The sequence below is a fragment of the Engystomops pustulosus genome, chromosome 11 (genome assembly GCF_040894005.1).
Source record: "Engystomops pustulosus chromosome 11, aEngPut4.maternal, whole genome shotgun sequence".
Classification (NCBI taxonomy): Eukaryota; Metazoa; Chordata; class Amphibia; order Anura; family Leptodactylidae; genus Engystomops; species Engystomops pustulosus.
The window spans coordinates 15,484,483-15,505,100 of NC_092421.1; the positions used below are offsets into that span (position 1 = coordinate 15,484,483).

General features: G+C 47.9%; 1 protein-coding gene across 1 annotated transcript; it reads left to right on the forward strand.

Moving 5' to 3' along the window:
- Positions 1–635: 635 nt before the first annotated feature.
- Positions 636–15,356, forward strand: UBE2D1 (ubiquitin conjugating enzyme E2 D1). Its single transcript, XM_072129953.1, has 7 exons — positions 636–835; positions 8,227–8,290; positions 8,373–8,404; positions 10,305–10,382; positions 12,135–12,240; positions 12,517–12,610; positions 14,470–15,356. Exons 1-7 carry the CDS (start codon positions 812–814, stop codon positions 14,516–14,518), a joined length of 447 nt encoding a protein of 148 aa, XP_071986054.1. The 5' UTR covers positions 636–811; the 3' UTR covers positions 14,519–15,356.
- Positions 15,357–20,618: the final 5,262 nt, after the last annotated feature.

The following is a 20,618-nucleotide window of genomic DNA, read 5'->3' on the forward strand; positions in this document are numbered from 1 at the left end:
ACAATAAAGTTTTCTAAAAGACACCTGGGACGTGAGGATTAGCCCAAAAATGGGCTATCCTCACGTCCCATCCATCCACCTACCACCCCTTCTACTTTTATAGATAGAATCGGGGTGGTAGGTGCCCTTTAATATGGTGACAGTATATAGTGTATAGGATTTATAAGAATGACATAAACAAATAATTGCTGGAGAAAAAAATGATCTGCATCATGGCATGATGATGGTCATGATGATAGTGCAGATCATGGTGTGGCAAATAAATTTACATAAAAGGGATCAGAAATCAGAAGATTTTGTAGGAAATGTGAGTATTTTGTGATTGTTTTTTAACTTTTGACTGCAAGAAATAATAGTGGGTGGGGGGACTTATAAAGGAGCAATATAAAGATATTTATAAAGCTTCATTCTATTAATTATAGGGGTAAAAGAATGCATAAAAATCATCCAAGGTGCTTCGTTTTGCTGTTTTTGTCCTATTGCAATAAAGTTTGGTCAGTTGTATTGAAAGAACTACACTTCCCGAGATGCCGTGCAAGTGCAAGAAAAAAAAAAAACATACATTATAATCGCAGCGGCCCCGCCCTCCAACGCTAAGCCCCGCCCGCAGTGAATCATGATACGCGCAGGGCGGCAGCATGTGACCAGTGACGTCAGAGCTACTTCTAGCAACTCCATTCTGGCGTCTCCCATAGTTAGTGTGACTCGCTTCCTCTCCGCAGTGACAGGCCGCGCCGCCCGGGACCCGCTCTCCTCCTCCAGCAGCCGCCGCCGTCCTGTCCTAGCCTCCGCCCTGCCGCCCAGCTGCTCCATGGCCCTGAAGAGGATACAGAAAGTAAGTGGGAAACAATGGAGGCCGATGCTCTGTCATCCTCATCCGTGTCCACCGCAAAGCGTCGCAGCGCCCCCTGATGGCCGAGCATTGGGCGGCTGTTACGTCATTTTGGTTCTTTGTGCCCTCCTGATGACGTCACTTTCTCTGTGGTGCTATGTGACGTCACTGTGTACGTATACAGGTCTTTCTCTTATGAAATACGGTTGCCTTGTGTGTATACACCTCCTTCCTGCCGCTGATACGTGTACGCGGGATGTAACACAGCGTAAGGATCTAGTCCCACAGGCTGAGCATAGTACACACAGTGATGTCACAGGACGGGGGATAATGCACACGCAGTGATGTCACAGGACGGGGGATAATGCGCACGCAGTGATGTCACTGGACGGGGGATAATGCGCACGCGGTGATGTCACAGGACGGGGGATAATGCGCACGCGGTGATGTCACTGGACGGGGGATAATGCGCACGCGGTGATGTCACAGGACGGGGGATAATGCGCACGCGGTGATGTCACTGGACGGGGGATAATGCGCACGCGGCGATGTCACGGGACGGGGGATAATGCGCACGCGGGGATGTCACGGGACGGGGGATAATGCGCACGCGGGGATGTCACGGGACGGGGGATAATGCGCACGCGGCGATGTCACGGGACGGGGGATAATGCGCACGCGGCGATGTCACGGGACGGGGGATAATGCGCACGCGGCGATGTCACTGGACGGGGGATAATGCGCACGCCGTGATGTCACTGGACGGGGGATAATGCGCACGCGGTGATGTCACTGGACGGGGGATAATGCGCACGCGGCGATGTCACGGGACGGGGGATAATGCGCACGCGGCGATGTCACGGGACGGGGGATAATGCGCACGCGGCGATGTCACGGGACGGGGGATAATGCGCACGCGGCGATGTCACGGGACGGGGGATAATGCGCACGCGGCGATGTCACGGGACGGGGGATAATGCGCACGCGGCGATGTCACGGGACGGGGGATAATGCGCACGCCGTGATGTCACTGGACGGGGGATAATGCGCACGCCGTGATGTCACTGGACGGGGGATAATGCGCACGCGGCGATGTCACTGGACGGGGGATAATGCGCACGCGGCGATGTCACTGGACGGGCCACGATGCGCACGCGGCGATGTCACGGGACGGGCCACGATGCGCACGCGGCGATGTCACGGGACGGGCCACGATGCGCACGCGGCGATGTCACGGGACGGGCCACGATGCGCACGCGGCGATGTCACGGGACGGGCCACGATGCGCACGCGGCGATGTCACGGGACGGGCCACGATGCGCACGCGGCGATGTCACGGGACGGGCCACGATGCGCACGCGGCGATGTCACGGGACGGGCCACGATGCGCACGCGGCGATGTCACGGGACGGGCCACGATGCGCACGCGGCGATGTCACGGGACGGGCCACGATGCGCACGCGGCGATGTCACGGGACGGGCCACGATGCGCACGCGGCGATGTCACGGGACGGGCCACGATGCGCACGCGGCGATGTCACGGGACGGGCCACGATGCGCACGCGGCGATGTCACGGGACGGGCCACGATGCGCACGCGGCGATGTCACGGGACGGGCCACGATGCGCACGCGGCGATGTCACGGGACGGGCCACGATGCGCACGCGGCGATGTCACGGGACGGGCCACGATGCGCACGCGGCGATGTCACGGGACGGGCCACGATGCGCACGCGGCGATGTCACGGGACGGGCCACGATGCGCACGCGGCGATGTCACGGGACGGGCCACGATGCGCACGCGGCGATGTCACGGGACGGGCCACGATGCGCACGCGGCGATGTCACGGGACGGGCCACGATGCGCACGCGGCGATGTCACGGGACGGGCCACGATGCGCACGCGGCGATGTCACGGGACGGGCCACGATGCGCACGCGGCGATGTCACGGGACGGGCCACGATGCGCACGCGGCGATGTCACGGGACGGGCCACGATGCGCACGCGGCGATGTCACGGGACGGGCCACGATGCGCACGCGGCGATGTCACGGGACGGGCCACGATGCGCACGCGGCGATGTCACGGGACGGGCCACGATGCGCACGCGGCGATGTCACGGGACGGGCCACGATGCGCACGCGGCGATGTCACGGGACGGGCCACGATGCGCACGCGGCGATGTCACGGGACGGGCCACGATGCGCACGCGGCGATGTCACGGGACGGGCCACGATGCGCACGCGGCGATGTCACGGGACGGGCCACGATGCGCACGCGGCGATGTCACGGGACGGGCCACGATGCGCACGCGGCGATGTCACGGGACGGGCCACGATGCGCACGCGGCGATGTCACGGGACGAGGAGGAAACCCCTTTAGTAAGGGTTACAGGACATGGTTATAGGTCGGGGCTCTTGTACATAGAGATGTCACGCTGTATATAACGGATGTATGATGTCATAGCACAGGAAGGCATGACCTCATGTTACATGTGCATCAGTGAGGGTCTCTACTGTGCCCCCTAGTGCTCAGACATCACTACGACACCCTATACCCCAGCGCCCACATCTCTGACATTCCTCGGTACATTCACTAGAATTGGTGAATCTGTGATGATAAAATGAAATGACTTTGAACTAGGAATCTCCTTACCGTGACCCCTGATTCATAGAGGAGCGCGGAGACCCTGCATCACATCCTCATGAGTAACACGGTACTGTCTCTGAGTTATGGCTCCCCTCCCATGTCAGCAGTACTCTGCCGGAGCCGCTCCGATGACTCGTCTCGTGTGAGTCACCAGGACGGATCAATCTATAGATGTATGGAGTCTCCACAGCCCTGGAAGGAGAAGTCACGTTCCTGGCTGAAGGACAATGTATGGAGCGGCTTGTGAGTTAATGATCCGTGAGGAACGTTCTTGAGCTGGAGGCACCAGAGGACCCGAGGAGAGGGTTCTCCAAACTTCTCTGGTTATGAAGTCCCAGCTCCAGGAGAACATTGAACGCCAGTAAAGGATCGCTGGAGGAGTTTCTGAAGATGCTGGAGGGTCGGAGAACCCCCTTAGGAGAGATCTCGGGCTTCTCTGGTGCTTTGGACCTGTTTCACATCTAATCATCAGTCTCATCCGGGTGAGTGTAGAACAGATCCATAAAGTCCTGGCCTGGCGGACACAGATCTGGGCACGTGGCCCGTTCCACCACTCCACATGCTGGATACTTGCTCCTCTCGTAGCCAAAACAAGAGCTGGGTTTACGTTGTAATCTGTGGACAGTGGATCATTAGTGAATAGGGAGAAATCCGAGGGTTTGTGTTTTTGCAGTCTTGGAATTTTCGTTGGGAACCTTTTGTTCTGTTTCTTATATGTAACGTCTCCCCCTCGTTATTTTGCTGTTTGCTGGTAGCAAATTTTGCCTGTTTGCTCAGATTGTGCTCTTATCCTGAACGTAACGGGATGAGGCTTTCTTCACGAATCGGCCTTCTAGTAGTGACGACATCATCGTGTACAGAGCAGGAGAAGCCGACTACGTTGTCCATGTTCCCCCTGTTCTATAACAAGCTCTCTGCAAAGACTATACTTTGTATAATCTGCTCAACTCATCCTGCTCTATAATATACTGCCTGCAGATAAGACAATATACACAATCTAATATGTTCCCCCTGCTCTATGTACATTGCGTCTTATCTGCAGGCAGCATGTTATAGAGCAGGAGGAGCTGAACAGATTGTATAAAGTATAGTCTTTGCGTTCAGCTTGTTTTAGAACAGGAGGAACTTGGACAACCTAGTCGGCTTCTCCTGCTCTGTACACTAGGCAGCATGTTACTATGTTAATCTCCTCCTGCTCTATAACATGCTTCCTGCAAATAGGACAATATATACAATCTGCTCAGCTCCTCCTGCTCTATAACATTCAGCCTGTTCTATCTGCTCTTTCTTCTCTGGCTGATTGTTGGGGCATGTTAAAGTTCCCTTGGTGCATCTAGAAAAAGTAGTGTGTGTGGCCTCCCCCCTGTGCCTGGCGGCGTGGCCTCCCCCCTGTGCCTGGCGGCGTGGCCTCCCCCCTGTGCCTTCTCAATGTTTCTATTCATGGACTGAAAGCAGAGATTTGGAAAACCTTGACAAGGGAAAGCACAAAGTTGGTGTGAGTGATGCTGTATCACAGCCCCGGGTGATCTATCGGCAGCAGACGCACCACAGAATGATCTGTAACTTTCCTTAGTTGGGGCTTTACATAACGCGCCAGCAGTGTGCCAGCCGGAGTGGGCAGAGGCGGAACAAAGGAGAATTGTCCCATCCGTGTCCTCAAAGGGACCTACCGGTGATGACTCTGGATTCCAAACAGCAGATATGTATATAATGTGTAGCGCCCCCTATAGCTTCCATGCCTCCTGTATTGTGGGTGCTTGGTACTGCTCTATGCCACCCCTGGCACTAGGGATTGGCATCTGCCATGTTTGCTTTTTGATGTTTATACAGTAATATCTTATCTCCCTATTAAATATTTTCTCGCTACGGCTCTGAACATAAACTGGTTGAGTGACATTTCTGTCTTCCCCCTCGGAATAACTCAGCGCAGAATTTTTTTTTTTAAGCCTGAAACTTGTGCTGTAGCAGGCGTGCGGATAGGATTTTCTCCTCGGATAACCCCTTTAAAGGGATAGTCTGGAGGATGCCTTCTTCACTCCTTACCGCCGTAACTAAGTTACTGGTATTGCAACTAAGCGCCTTTTCATTACTATACAACTTTGGTCCAATACCCGCACAACCCAGGGTCAGGTGTGGCGCTGTTTTTGGAAGAAGGCAGACAGGTTTGGAGGGAGTGTCAGTCGTGAAACCCCCATGGATGAGAACAGGGGCCTGTGGTACCTCAAAAGAATGGAGCAGCAGGACACACATGCGTTGTGCCTCTCCGTATGGAACTGATGGCTGTGTTGACACTTGTCTATCTCCGTCAGCGCCGTAGCAATGAATAGAGCGACTGGTCACATGGGCAACCAGCTGCTTTGTTCATTTGGGGTACAATGGACCCCATTCTTGTGATCCATGGTGGTGCCGTGGATGGCGCTTAACACCTTTAAAGGAAACCTACCATTTAGAATGGCAGGGGTAAGCTGTAAGTACCGAGCACCAGCTCAGGGTGAGCTGGTGCCGGTACTTACTTTCGTTAGTGTTATAAACTGCGGTATCGCGGTTTTAACACTTTTTAAACTCTAGACCAGAACAGGCTTCGGCGCTGCGTGCGCACGATCGTGCGCGCGCCTACATAGGAAATAGCGGAGATGTCGCGCGCGCACGGTCGCGCGCAGCGCCGAAGCTTCTCCTGCTCTAAAGTTTAAAAAGTGTTATAAACCGCGATAGCGCGGTTTATAACACTAACGAAAGTAAGTACCAGCACCAGCTCACCCTGAGCTGGTGCTCGGTACTTACTGCTTACCCCTACCATTGTAAGTGGTAGGTTTCCTTTAAGTGCCATGTAGATGGTCCATTGCTCAGCAATGTCCCATAATGTGAATGTGGACGTGGCACACTCACAGCTAGTCCTTCTATATATTTAGTGGAACATTTTTTTTTAATTTTTTATATGATCGATGGAGATCCCAATCCTTTTGGGTCATGTCCTATCCAGGGGAATATCCGGCCTTGCCTCGGCTATGGACGTCTCTCACGTTCCATCTCTTTGTATTGCTCCTCGCATTGTATGGAAGTCTTTCCTCTCTTGTCCCCGCAGTCTGGAGGAGGTCTGCGCCGCATATATTTTCAGGCTTCATGTGTTGGGTATCGAGTGTGAAGCTGCTAATAGCTTTTTTTTTTTTTTTTTTTCTCACCTCGCTGCTCGAAGATGTGAAATGTCATGCGGAGGCTTTGGGTTTATTTTCCTTTATGTCTATTACATCCAGGGAAAAAAAAACAGTATAATATCTGTGAGGAGGCCGAGTTTTAAGAGACCTTTTTGTTGTTTTAACTCCCTCTGCACTTGGGCTTCCAGTGGCTTCAAGGGGCTGTCTTATTTGTTTTCTATCTATCGCTGGAGGTCCATCACCCAGATCCTGCACCGATCACATGTTCCGGATGCCTCTGCTGTGGATGGAGTTGGAAGCACAAGGCCGATTATGTTTCCCCATGACAACACTTCAGCGTCCTTGTCATTGGTGAATGAATACCAATAGCAGTATCTAGGACCACAGTAATGAAGTCAAAATACAGTAACCTATACAATAAAACCTTCAATCAAAAAGACAAAGAATGTTAAAATCCTCACATAAAATGCACAACACAAAAGCGATGGTGGGGAGTTAATAGTACACATATCCGCCTCAATAGGCATAGAAACACAATATATACAGGAACCAAACAGTATCTTTGCCCAAAAGGGTGTTATATACATAGGTGCCTAACAGTACAAAAGCTCCCAGGCCACCACCGCAGCACCCCGACGTATGTTTCACTGTTGCTTCCTCAAGGGGGTGTGATGAAGCGACGGCAAAACATACGTCGGGGTGCTGCGGTGGTGGCCTGGGAGCTTTTGTACTGTTAGGCACCTATGTATATAACACCCTTTTGGGCAAAGATACTGTTTGGTTCCTGTATATATTGTGTTTCTATGCCTATTGAGGCGGATATGTGTACTATTAACTCACCATCGCTTTTGTGTTGTGCATTTTATGTGAGGATTTTAAAGGGGTTATCCGGGTTTTAAAAATTTCTTATGCCCGGGCTGGGGAGGGCTATTTAAACATAATAAACATGTACTTGCCTCGTCCGGTGCTGCCGATGTCCCGTGGCCGGTCTTCTCTGTGCGCCGGTCTCATTACAAGGGTGCACAGGGAGCTTCCGGACGGCTGGAAGCTCCCATCCGACACCATCTTCCTGCGCTTACAACGCTGAGAGATAGGGACGGATGGGAGGAGCCGGCCACATCGCGGACCGGAAGCTCCCTGTGCGCGGCTTCCGTGCCCCTGTAAACGAACAGGGGCACAGATCGACGGGACCGCGGCGTGGGACGTCGGCAGCGCCGTGGGAGGTAAGTACAAGTTTATTATGTTTAAATAGCCCCCCCCCAGCACTGCCATAAGTAATTTTTAAAACCCGGATAACCCCTTTAACATTCTTTTGTCTTTTGATTGAAGTTATTGTATAGGTTATTGTATTTTGACTCCATTACTGTGGTCCTATATACTGCTATTGGTATTCATTTTGTGGATAGTATAGGGACTCATCTATTGTAGTGGTTATCTCTCTTGGTATTGGGAAGGTCCGATCACACGTTACACAACCATAACCAGAGTAATAAGGATGTTGCTGCAGATCTATATCCTCACCCAATGTCCCTATGACGGGGAACAGGATGAATGGTACGAGACTGTAATTCCCCGTTTTGGTTCTTTTTCTTAGGAGTTGACCGACTTGCAGCGGGACCCCCCTGCGCAGTGCTCAGCCGGACCAGTCGGAGATGACTGTAAGTGGGATATAGGTTATTATAGGGTTTCTTTCTTCTCTATGTACAGTGGTAATGTGTGTATTTTTTACCTTTCCTGCAGTGTTTCACTGGCAAGCTACAATCATGGGACCTGTAAGTATAACTATAGGTCTCTTCTCTTTATGTCCGCACTGTAGCCCTTGTGCTGTGTTCAGTGTATGAAAAGCTATCGGAGGTATCCTGCTGGGCCAAGCCTTTCTATAGATGACCAGTGCGGCCATGTCTATGTGTCCCACGTGAGTCACTTGGGCTGAGCGTGCAATGTACACTCACCGGCCACTTTATTAGGTACACCTGTCCAACTGCTCGTTAACACTTAATTTCTACTCAGCCAATCACATGGCGGCAACTCAGTGCATTTAGGCATGTAGACATGGTCAAGACAATCTCCTGCAGTTCAAACCGAGCATCAGTATGGGGAAGAAAGGTGATTTGAGGCCTTTGAACGTGGCATGGTTGTTGGTGCCAGAAGGGCTGGTCTGAGTATTTCAGAAACTGCTGATCTACTGGGATTTTCACGCACAACCATCTCTAGGGTTTACAGAGAATGGTCCGAAAAAGAAAAAACATCCAGTGAGCGGCAGTTCTGTGGGCGGAAATGCCTTGTTGATGCCAGAGGTCAGAGGAGAATGGGCAGACTGGTTCGAGCTGATAGAAAGGCAACAGTGACTCAAATCGCCACCCGTTACAACCAAGGTAGGCAGAAGAGCATCTCTGAACGCACAGTACGTCGAACTTTGAGGCAGATGGGCTACAGCAGCAGAAGACCACACCGGGTGCCACTCCTTTCAGCTAAGAACAGGAAACTGAGGCTACAATTTGCACAAGCTCATCGAAATTGGACAGTAGAAGATTGGAAAAACGTTGCCTGGTCTGATGAGTCTCGATTTCTGCTGCGACATTCGGATGGTAGGGTCAGAATTTGGCGTCAACAACATGAAAGCATGGATCCATCCTGCCTTGTATCAACGGTTCAGGCTGGTGGTGGTGGTGTCATGGTGTGGGGAATATTTTCTTGGTACAACGCCACAGCCTACCTGAGTATTGTTGCTGACCATGTCCATCCCTTTATGACCACAATGTACCCAACATCTGATGGCTACTTTCAGCAGGATAATGCGCCATGTCATAAAGCTGGAATCATCTCAGACTGGTTTCTTGAACATGACAATGAGGTCACTGTACTCAAATGGCCTCCACAGTCACCAGATCTCAATCCAATAGAGCATCTTTGGGATGTGGTGGAACGGGAGATTCGCATCATGGATGTGCAGCCGACAAATCTGCAGCAACTGTGTGATGCCATCATGTCAATATGGAGCAAAATCTCTGAGGAGCTTCCAACACCTTGTTGAATCTATGCCACGAAGAATTGAGGCAGTTCTGAAGGCAAAAGGGGGTCCAACCCGTTACTAGCATGGTGTACCTAATAAAGTGGCCGGTGAGTGTATAGATGAGTATATACACGTGGAAACTTCTAATGTATATGGACCCAGATGCAGGACAAAATAGTAGTTCTTTTGGCCTCTGTACATATAGGAAGGCACAGCGGACTACACAGACCACGACTGCTGCATACGGTACAAACCCTATGGGTTATAGAGCCTGGTTATATGACAAGGGGATTTTAGGAGGGGCATCATACAGCATTCCTATCATAGAGGGGGTTCTGTCCCATCTGATGGTGCAACCAATGAATAGAAAGGCGGCAGGTACTTGGTCCTAGTAAAATGGAAGGGGCCTAATAAGCTGCAACTCCCATAGAAATGTATGGAGAGGGATAAGCACGTCTCATCAGATGGATTCGAGGGATTCCCTCACCTCCAACTCTTTCCGTAATTGGTTGTGGGTCCTTCCCTCCTCTTCCATATCCCACACTACCAGGTCCTCACTGCTCTTCACATCTCTAGACAGACCCTACCCATTCTCTGACCTTGTTACCTGTCCGCTTGGAGCAGGACCCCTAATGATAAGTCTGTTATTCTATCCGCAGTCGGACAGTCCCTACCAGGGTGGAGTCTTCTATCTCACAATCCAGTTTCCCACAGATTACCCATTCAAGCCACCAAAGGTAAGAAAATGTTTAAAATGTCCTAATGCCCTCCAGCATAGAGATCTGGGTATAAATGGTAGAACTAACCTCCAGCTACTAGGGTTAGTACCGTCTGCAGCTTAGAAGCTCTGCCAAAATGCTGCCAGCACCAGATACAAGACCTGGTGCTTTGTTCTTATGTGGAGCATGGATGAGGATAGGGACTGCACATAAATCAACCCTCCTAAACCTCATGTGCACCTCTCCCACTAGTGATGTTTGGTAGGTCCCTCCCTCTGCATGGTCTTGGCTCTCAACATTGAGCTGAACCCTCCCGCACCCTTTCTATGTAATCTTTAAAGGGAACCTGTCGTGCAAATAACCCCCCCCCCCCCCCCCCAAAAGAAAGACTTTAATTAAAAAAACTGATTAATAAACATTGCCCTTACCCCTAAATGGCTGCAATGTTACAAAAATTAGTTTTTAACTTAGATGCAACTCGCCTGGTGTGAGTCACACATTAGAATGTACTTGCATTGCCCTGCCTTGTTGTTCCTGATTGACAGGTCTAAGTGCTATGAAATTCTGCTGTATAGAACATTGGGAGAGAGCTTTGTTACATAATTGGGCAGGATGACATAATCTAAGGTCCTGTTACATCTTCAACGTCTAACCCATGTATGTATCTGATCACATGAAATCACAGCAGCCTCTATGAAGGCATTCTTTGATTTCATGTGATCAGATGCATACATGGGTTAGACGTTTAAGATGTAACAGGACCTTAGATAATGTAATCTTGGTCACATGACTGTATGTGGCTTGGGCTGATCGCATATGCGTTTCTATGGAAACACACGCGATTGGTAACCAACACCCGTTGTCTTGTCAGGACCAGAAGCATTCTGGAGAACTTGGGTCCATTCTTGCTAATGAGTTGAGCATTTTTCTTGAGATTCTGTTCTATGGGAGTGTTGGAAATTGCGCAGCGCTCCGGTATCTGCGGCGCTCCCTTTCACTGTATATGAGAAGAGATTCCTGAGCAATTCCCTACACTAATGTAATATTGACTGCAGCGTTGGGACGAGCGAGCACCACCCTTCAGTGAGAACGGGACCCCTGTTCTCTGCATTTCTAGGGGTCTGTTCTCCTGATGGTTGACGGTCCCAGCGGTCATCCTCCGATCAGATGAAAATTTGGTACTTGCCCTTTAATTAGACTGCTCGTAAACCCTCCAGGTCATATACTAAGAGGGCTTGTCCACTTCAAGCAAATAATTAAAGGAAATTTAAAGAAAAAAATGTAACAACTTTTGAATATACTTCCTCTATCAACAGTTTTCTAGATCTCCGCTTGCTGTCCTGCTATAGAAAGCTTCTGTTTACTTCTGGATAGAAATCTGTCCCTGGTCCTGTTATATCACACAGCTCTGATTACTGTGATATACCGAGCTGTGCACCTGTGTGACGTCACATGACCATGGACAGATTTCTATCCCCTAGTAGTAAACATAGAAGCTATCTATAGCAGGGCAGCAAGCAGAGATCTAGAAGACCACAGGGAATTGGTACATAAAGTATATTGGAAATTTGTATTACTTTCCTCACACAAACTATATCCACTATTTGCTGGAAGTGGCCAACCCCTTTAAGCAGGATGTCAGGTCTCCTCTCTGGCACTGTTGGCTACTTAGCAGGATCTCCCATTTGCCCCTGGGGCTACTCCTAATAGTCAGCTTATGTATTGGGTTGTGACGTTACTCATTTCGCTATATTACTCTTCTCTCCCCAGGTTGCATTCACCACAAAAATATATCATCCAAATATAAACAGCAACGGGAGCATTTGTCTTGATATCCTGAGGTCACAGTGGTCTCCAGCGCTGACTATATCAAAAGGTAAAGGTGGAACGGTGCCACAGCTGCCCATGGATTGCTTTTGGTTTGGTGGCTGAGGTGCAATACCGCACACAGCCTGCAGACGGGTGGGGGCAGTCTTTAGTGTCCATCTTTTTAAACCCTGGACAACAATTTGATGGGACAATCTGGCCTCACTATAGAACTTGTTAGGGTTGTCACCTCCATTATTTAGTTTTATGAGATACATTTTTATATATATTTTACGTATTTGGGTTCAATAACTTGTATTTATTTTATTTTTTTCTACTTTTCCAGTTTTGTTGTCCATATGCTCCTTACTGTGCGATCCCAACCCAGATGACCCTTTAGTACCAGACATTGCACAGATCTACAAGACAGACAAGGAAAAGTAAGTCTTCACCCTGCACATCCATAATCTGCTGCAGATGTTTTCCGCAATGAGACGGCATAAGCCCCATGCACTACACTGCTGCAGATTTACCATTTGCAGAGCCCCTCCCTGAGACGCCTGCGGGAGCCCCTGTGCATGACCAAGAGCAATTCCAGAAGCGTATTCCTCTTAGGCTATATTCACACTGCCGTTGCCCGCCCGTACCGTACTGTAGCGGGCAACGGCAGTGTGCGGGGAGAGGAGGAGGAGGTGGTGAGCGCAGCTCACCCCCGCCCCTCTCCATAGCAACCTATGGCGCACGGCGCCGTATTACGGGAAAAGATAGGACAGGTCCTATCTTTTTCCCGGGTACGGAACGGTACGGTGCCGCACGTGTGCTGCACCGTACCGCTCCTGTAGGGTGCCGTGCGCCCATAGAAGTGTATGGGGGACGTATATCGGCCGTATATACGTCCCCCATACGTTAGTGTGAATGTAGCCTTAACAGAAATCTACCATCGTGATAAACCAGGAACATTACTCGTAGATAGAGGCACCGTGACTGTGGGAATCTTCTTATATATGTTATCCATGGCCTCCTTCATTCTGAAAGCAACTTTTATAATCATGCTCATGAGTCTGAAGGGCTCTGGGGCTGTTTCCACTGCCCCCCCCCCCCATGTTGCAGATTCACTGGCTGTTACAGTGCGCAAGGAGCACCCCCCCCCCCCTCCCAATCCTACTATTGTGTTAGATTACATTAGGCAAAGAAACGGTGGGGGGGGGGGGGGGGGTGACAGTCTAACGGCCTTTGCAGCTGCAACATTGAGGGTCTCTAAAAACACCGACCCCCCCCCCCCTTTCCCCCCTCCCCCCCCCAAAAAAAAAAAAAAGAAAGCCCTTCAGGTTTATTATTGGCATAATCTTAAAAAAAAGTTAGATTTTTAGAAGGATTTTCGAGCCCATGGATAACAAATCTAAGAAGATTATCACAGACACGGTTGCTGGATCTATGAGGATGTGTCCCTGGTTTGTTATGATGGATTTTGATCCTAATCTGTAATTTAATAATCCTGGAACCTAACTTGTTAAAAAAAAAAAAACTTTATTTTAGTAATATGTAATTTAGTTGCAGGGGCTACTGGGGCGTGTAATATCCTTAGCTCCCGGAGCCCGGCCAGGCTAGTACACGCCCAGTAGTGTGCAGTTAATTTACATATTACTAAAATAAAGTTGTTTTTTTTTTTTAACAAGTTAGGATTATTAAATTACAGATTAGGGCAGAGGCAGCAGGAGGAATCTACCATCACATCTACTTCTGATAGTAGATTCCTTATGGTAGGTTTCCTAATGATCCCTTCTCTACAGAATGTGGGTTGTATCTGATCACAGGGGAACATGAGCCACGGAGACCCCTACTATTCACAAGAGGCCATGGCCATTGATTAGACCCCCCCCCCCCCCCCCCCCGACACTTATTATCTCCTACTACAGGCGGTCCCTTACTTAAGGACACCCGACTTACAGACAACCCATAGTTACAGACCCCTCTGATCTCTGGTGCAGCTCTCTGGATGTTACTATAGTCCCAGATTGCAATAATCAGCTGTAAGGTGTCTGTAATGAAGCTTTATTGATAATCCTTGGTCCCATTACAGCAAAAAATGTTTAAACTCCAATTGTCACTGGGGCCAAATTTTTTTTTTTTTTTTTGGTCTGGATCTACAATTATAAAATATACAGTTTCGACTTACATACAAATTCAACTTAAGAACAAACCTCCGGACCCCATCTTGTACGTAACCCGGGGACTGCCTGTAGTTGTATCTGGAAAATCCAGAATTGTTGTAACTTCCCTTTTTTTCTTCTCCTTTCAGATACAACAGAATAGCAAAAGACTGGACTCAGAGATATGCAGGCGTGTGAAGCCGTCATATCCCATAATCCGGTGTACTGTACATTCTAGGTTTTTCAAGATTAGGGGAATCTTGGGCGCAGTTTACTGTTTCGGAAGCTGAATTTTTTTTTTTTTTTTTTTTTTCCTGCGTTTTAGACATTTAAATACATAAAGTTCCAGAAATATGTATAAATATCATTTTAAAGGTGAACGCTTCATTTTTGGTTTAAGGTCCATTAGATTGATCACCTGAAGTATTAAAGTGCGGAGGAGCCCACAGACTTTCCGCTGCACAAAACGTCCCTTCTTTTTTTTTCCCCCCCTCCCCTTTTTTCAGCAGAATGTCTAGGGGTTAACCTCGCGCTGCCATATTTGGCCACAGCACTTAATAAAATTTCAGTTCTTCAGGTACCAATTCTAATGTTACCCAAATTGTTCAATGTGAAATTTTCTCTTTTTAGGTGTGTGTGTTTGTTTAAAAAGTATCAATTATTTATAAATTATTTTTTTTTTTTTTTTTTTTGTGAGAAATGAATGTAGAATAATTTGATTCTTGATGTTCTGTCCCATGTCAGTGGTTCTCGTGCTGCACTCTTAGGCTATGTTACATCTCTCCATTCTCTCCACTGCCGTTAGGAGGACTTTACAATAAAAGGGATAGACACCTTTGCAACTTAATATAAAATAAAAAAATTTAAAAAATTGTCTGTAGCTCATAGGCAGGTTTATGAGTGTCCATGGTGACGGACTACACGAAGTCTAAACTTAATGCTTTCAATCTGTGCAAACACTTGTTAAGCTCGGCTGCAGTTTCCTGGTTGGGGAAGGCGGGGCCGGTGCTGCGCTGATGCCGCGGGGGCGGTGCTGCGCTGATGCCGCGGGGGCGGTGCTGCGCTGATGCCGCGGGGGCGGTGCTGCGCTGATGCCGCGGGGGCGGTGCTGCGCTGATGCCGCGGGGGCGGTGCTGCGCTGATGCCGCGGGGGCGGTGCTGCGCTGATGCCGCGGGGGCGGTGCTGCGCTGATGCCGCGGGGGCGGTGCTGCGCTGATGCCGCGGGGGCGGTGCTGCGCTGATGCCGCGGGGGCGGTGCTGCGCTGATGCCGGCTATGGCCCAATTCAACGCCAGGTCAGACCTTGCATAGAGGAACCCTGGTGGTGCAGCACATTGTATTGCTGCCCACCAGGATTTAGTCTCTGATAAATCTGCCGGGGGCACCATCATACTTTGGCGCACTTAGCCCCAGCATATGATGATTGTGCGCCATTGAATGGCAGGATTGATAGATTTGGAAAGTTCTTTCAATATCAGTTCTAGTCTCTCAGGGACAGGTCATCTACTTTCTTGGCTGCATTCCCTATGATGTGCCAATCCTGTATAATCTCCTTCTAAAACTTGTATTAGTCCTAATTTGTGTAGTTGGCCAAGTGGGTGTGTCCCTCCACAGCCTGAGATTGGTAATGGTGTCAGACTGTGTAGGGAGACGCCATCAGTTGGTAAATGGAATAATGGAGGAACTGCACAAGATGGTTTTAAGAATCGCTGATGTGTTTAATGGGCTTCTGTTCTACAGCACAGATGGCTCAGCTGGAAATGTTGGGGGTTACAGGGCACCGCCTTAGCCAATTGGGGGTCTCCTCAGACCATGGGGTCATCATAATGTCACAAATTACATTTTGTGGTACAAAGAGGCCTAAGTTGGACCTATGACCCCTGGCACCTCCATCTGAGCCAGAGCAGGGGGAAGTATTTTTATTTAAAAAAAAAAACAATTGTCTCCCCAGCAGTCCTTGAAAATTGCTTTTTAAATTTATGGGGAATGCAAGTGTTAACTAGTTACTGTCAGGAGGGGCGGCCAGTACTTCCATTTTCTTAAGCTTTAGGCTGCATTCACACTAACGCAAGGGGGACGTACATACGGCCGATATACGTCCCCCATAGACGGCAATGGGCATGCGGTGCCCTACGGGAGCGGTACGTTGCAGCACACGTGCGGCACCGTACTGCTCCGTACCCCGTGAAAAAATAGGACATGTCCTATTTTTTACAGCATACGGCGCCATATATCCCTATGGAGAGGGGCGGGGGTGAGCAGCGCTCTCCACCTCCTCCCGCACGCTGCCATGTACGGTACGGCAGGCAATGTTAGTGTGAATGCAGCCGTAGTTGCAGCGGAACAATAGAAGAAAAAAAAAAAGGTTGCAAAGATGGACATCCCCTTTAAGAAAGCAATCATTTGCTTTGTACACCCGTTTCTGTAGTAAAATGTTGAACAGTGGATACTTTAAAGGGGTTATCCAGAGATTGAAAAACAAGACACCTCCTAAACATCGGGTAGTATGTGGTATTGCAACTAAGCTCAATTAATTTCTATACAACTGAGCTGCAATACCAGGAATGACCATATCAGAGGTGTGGCGCTGTTTTTGAAACAAAGCAGCCACATTTGTCAACTTCTGGACAACCCCTTTAAGGCCTTTGTATTGTGCTTCAAAACATTTTAATGCAGATTTTTAAGACTCCTTTCCGTCTGCATCTTCCAGTGGTAACGCCTTGTTGTCGTCTGTGTTCACACTCCATTCTGTTATCTCACTATTTAATTTGTGTTTTTTACTGTATAGAGTTAATTTTTATTTAACTTAGATTTTTTTTTTTTTTTTTTCTTTTTAAGCACCACATTGAAAGGATTACAGATCTCTTAAAAATAACTGTAAATGATCTTTGCTCTTGTAATTCATTTCCTAGCGCCAGGGGAGACTTGTCGTTTTGTTTTGGGTTTTTTCATTCCTTTTTTTTTTATTTAATTTTTTTTTTTTTTATTGTCTTGCATACTTGACCAATTTTGATGCAAGAAGAAACACGTGAAGACCAGTCGTACTTCGGAAGAAACAAACTTTTTTTTTTTTTTGAGCTCCAATTGTTCTTGTTTTTACATTTTTATGGTTTCTAGTATTTTTTTCATATGGGCAATATAATACAAATCACAAAATCTTTTACAAATCTTACTGTCGCTTTTTCCATACAAATAAAAGTGCATTTTCTACTATGAGATTGCCTTGTCATTATTTTATTTTGGGGACTGTGCAGCGGTGTAAAACATAACTGATTTCTACCGAAACGGTGCCACACCTATCCATGGTCTGTGCTGGTATTGCAACCTGGCTGTGTAGAGGTAAATGGAGCTTAGGTGTAATACCACTTACTGCCTATGGTCAGGAGAGGAGCTGTTTTTGGAAGAAACCTGACATTTTACAACAGCTTTAAACGGGGCTGGGGCAGGGGGCGCTCTGATTCCAGCACTGCTGGTTTTGGGCCATCTGGGTCGTGTGATTTGACACTTCCACTTTATCTAGGAGTCATAATGTACAGAGCTCAGAGTGGGTTTTATGAGATTATCTCAGGACCTCTTTAAAGGGATAGTCTGGATTTAATAAAAAAAAAAAATAATGGATATTTTCCAGTAGAATGTCTATTTTTACAAAATTGCTGCTTTCCATTGTGTCCAACATGACTTTCCCCAGTATAGTCCATCAATGTGGACTAAAAGATTTGGCAATTCCAAATTTCCATTGTGGCCTATAGAGGGGGCTATAATTTCTTATCCCCCACTATTATAGGAGGATAAGCGTCTGAGATTACACTTAGCGATCAGTAGATACACTATCCCTTTAATTAGATACTGGAGCAGCAGCGAACATTCATAACTGCTTCTCCTTTTAATTCTGTGGACTCCGGGCACATGGTATCTTATCGAACCTGTTCCCACTACAGTAGAACAAGATAATAATAATTCCTATATTTATACAGCGCTGCACAGCGCTCGCCAGATCAGTCCCTGTCCCCAATGGGGCTCACAATCTAATCAACCTACCAGTATGTTTCGGAGTGTGGGAGGAAACCGGAGGACCCGGAGGAAACCCACGCAAACACAGAGAACTTCTTTGCAGATGTTGAGCTGGATGGGATTTGAACCCAGGACTCCAGCACTGCAAGGCTGTAGTGCTAGCCACTGTGCTGCTTAAGATTTTGCTGCATGCAGAGGTAGCACTCACACGTGGCAGTGACGCATGCCTTGTGAAACGCATCACAACAGCCAAGAAGAGGAGATTTGCGTGCATCTGAATAGGAAGTGGTAGCGTGCATGGTGCGCCGAGCGCGGACCCCGGTGTGGGGAAGCCAGTAAGGATATAAACATTATTAAACTGTAAAAACACTTAAACTGTTTAAAAACATAACGGAGATAAGCGCCGGCACCAGCTCACCCTGAGCACGGCATGTCCCGCTTAGAAGCCCTATCCGAAGTGGTAGGTTTCCTTTAAATTAATCTCAGAATTGTATGATGTGAGAATATTGCGGTAAGAATATGATTTCTATATCTTTATGTATATGCTGTCTAATTGGAGATATATATGCATCTTGTGCAGGGCAAATAGACAGTGTACATAGAGAGCTGGGAAGAGTCATAGTCCATGGGGGAGGAAGGGGGGCTGGAATGAGATTGGGGAATAAGGACAAAAGGAATACGGACAGGGAAAACCATATAAAGTGCATGTACACAAATGCCAGAAGCCTCACAAACACAATGGAGGAACTGGAACTCTTGATGTTGGAGCGGAAATCTGATATAGTGGGTATCAGCGAGACATGGCTGGACAGTAGCTATGACTGGGCTGTTACTATAGATGGTTATAGTCTTTTTAGAAAGGATCGTATAAATAAAAAAGGGGGAGGGGTTTGTTTATATGTAAATTCTTGCCTCAAGCCCGTCCTGCGAGATGACATCAGTAACACAAATGCAAATGCGGAGTCCCTATGGGTGGAGATAAGGGGAGGGAAAAAGAATAATAAAATATTACTAGGGGTTTGTTATAAGGCTCCAAATATAATGGAGGCAGCAGAGGAAATGCTGATAAGTGAAATGGATGCGGCTTCAAAGCACAAGGAAGTACTTATCATGGGGGACTTCAATTACCCAGATATTGACTGGGGGGCAGAAACCTGCAGGTCCTTCAAAGGCAGCAGGTTCATGTCAACAACAAAAGACAATTACCTGTCGCAAATAGTCCTGGAGCCAACAAGAGGGGGGGCACTGCTGGACCTTATCCTTACCAACAGACCTGATAGGGTATCAAAACTACAGGTTGGGGGGAACCTGGGGAATAGTGATCATAATATCATTGATTTTGTATTACGCTTTACTAAGAGCGTTAGTGAAGGGGCAACCAACACTCTAAACTTCAGGAGGGCAAATTTTCAGAAACTAAGGAAAGACCTTATAGGCATAGACTGGGATAATGTTCTCAAAGACAAAGCCACCCCCCACCAAAAAATGGGACTTTTTCTCATATATTCTGAAAAAGTCCTGTGAGAAACACATACCTTATGGGAAAAAGCATAAGAGGAACAAGAAAAAGCCTATGTGGCTAACTAGTCTTGTTAGGAAAGCAATAAGCGAGAAAGATTAGGCGTTTAAGGTGCTAAAACGCGAAGGTAGCGATGAGGCATTACAGAGAGAAAAATAAATCCTGTAAAAAGCAGATAAAGGCCGCAAAAATAGAGACTGAGAGAAAAATTGCCAGGGAGAGCAAAAATAATCCCAAATTATTTTTCAAGTACAGGCGGTCCCCTACTTAAGGACACCCGACTTACAGACAACCCATAGTTACAGACAGACCCCTTTGACCTCTGGTGAAGGTTTCTGAATGCTTTGCTATAGTCCCAGACTGCAATAATCAGCTGTAAGGTGTCTGTAATGAAGCTTTATTGATAATCCTTGGTCCCATTACAGCAAAAAATGTTTAAACTCTAATTGTCACTTGGGCCAAAAATTTTTTTTGTCTGGATCTACAATTATAAAATATACAGTTTCTACTTACATACAAATTTAACTTAAGAACAAACCTCCGGACCCTATCTTGTACGTAACCCGGGGACTGCCTGTATATAAATGATAAGAAACTAAAAACAGAGAGTGTGGGTCCCCTTAGAAATAACATGGGGGTCATGGTGGAAGGAGATGAGGAAAGGGCCAATCTACTGAATGTCGCCTTCTCAACTGTCTTTACCCAGGAAAATCCCCTGGTGGAAGACACAATGAGGAATAATGTAAATTCTTTTTATAATGTCAACAG

Coding starts and splice junctions, on each gene's coding strand:
- UBE2D1 (XM_072129953.1), top strand. CDS start 812: ATGGCCCTGAAGAGGATACAGAAA. Junction 12,241..12,516: donor AGCGCTGACTATATCAAAAG/GTAAAGGTGGAA, acceptor CTACTTTTCCAG/TTTTGTTGTCCATATGCTCC. Junction 12,611..14,469: donor TACAAGACAGACAAGGAAAA/GTAAGTCTTCAC, acceptor TTCTCCTTTCAG/ATACAACAGAATAGCAAAAG.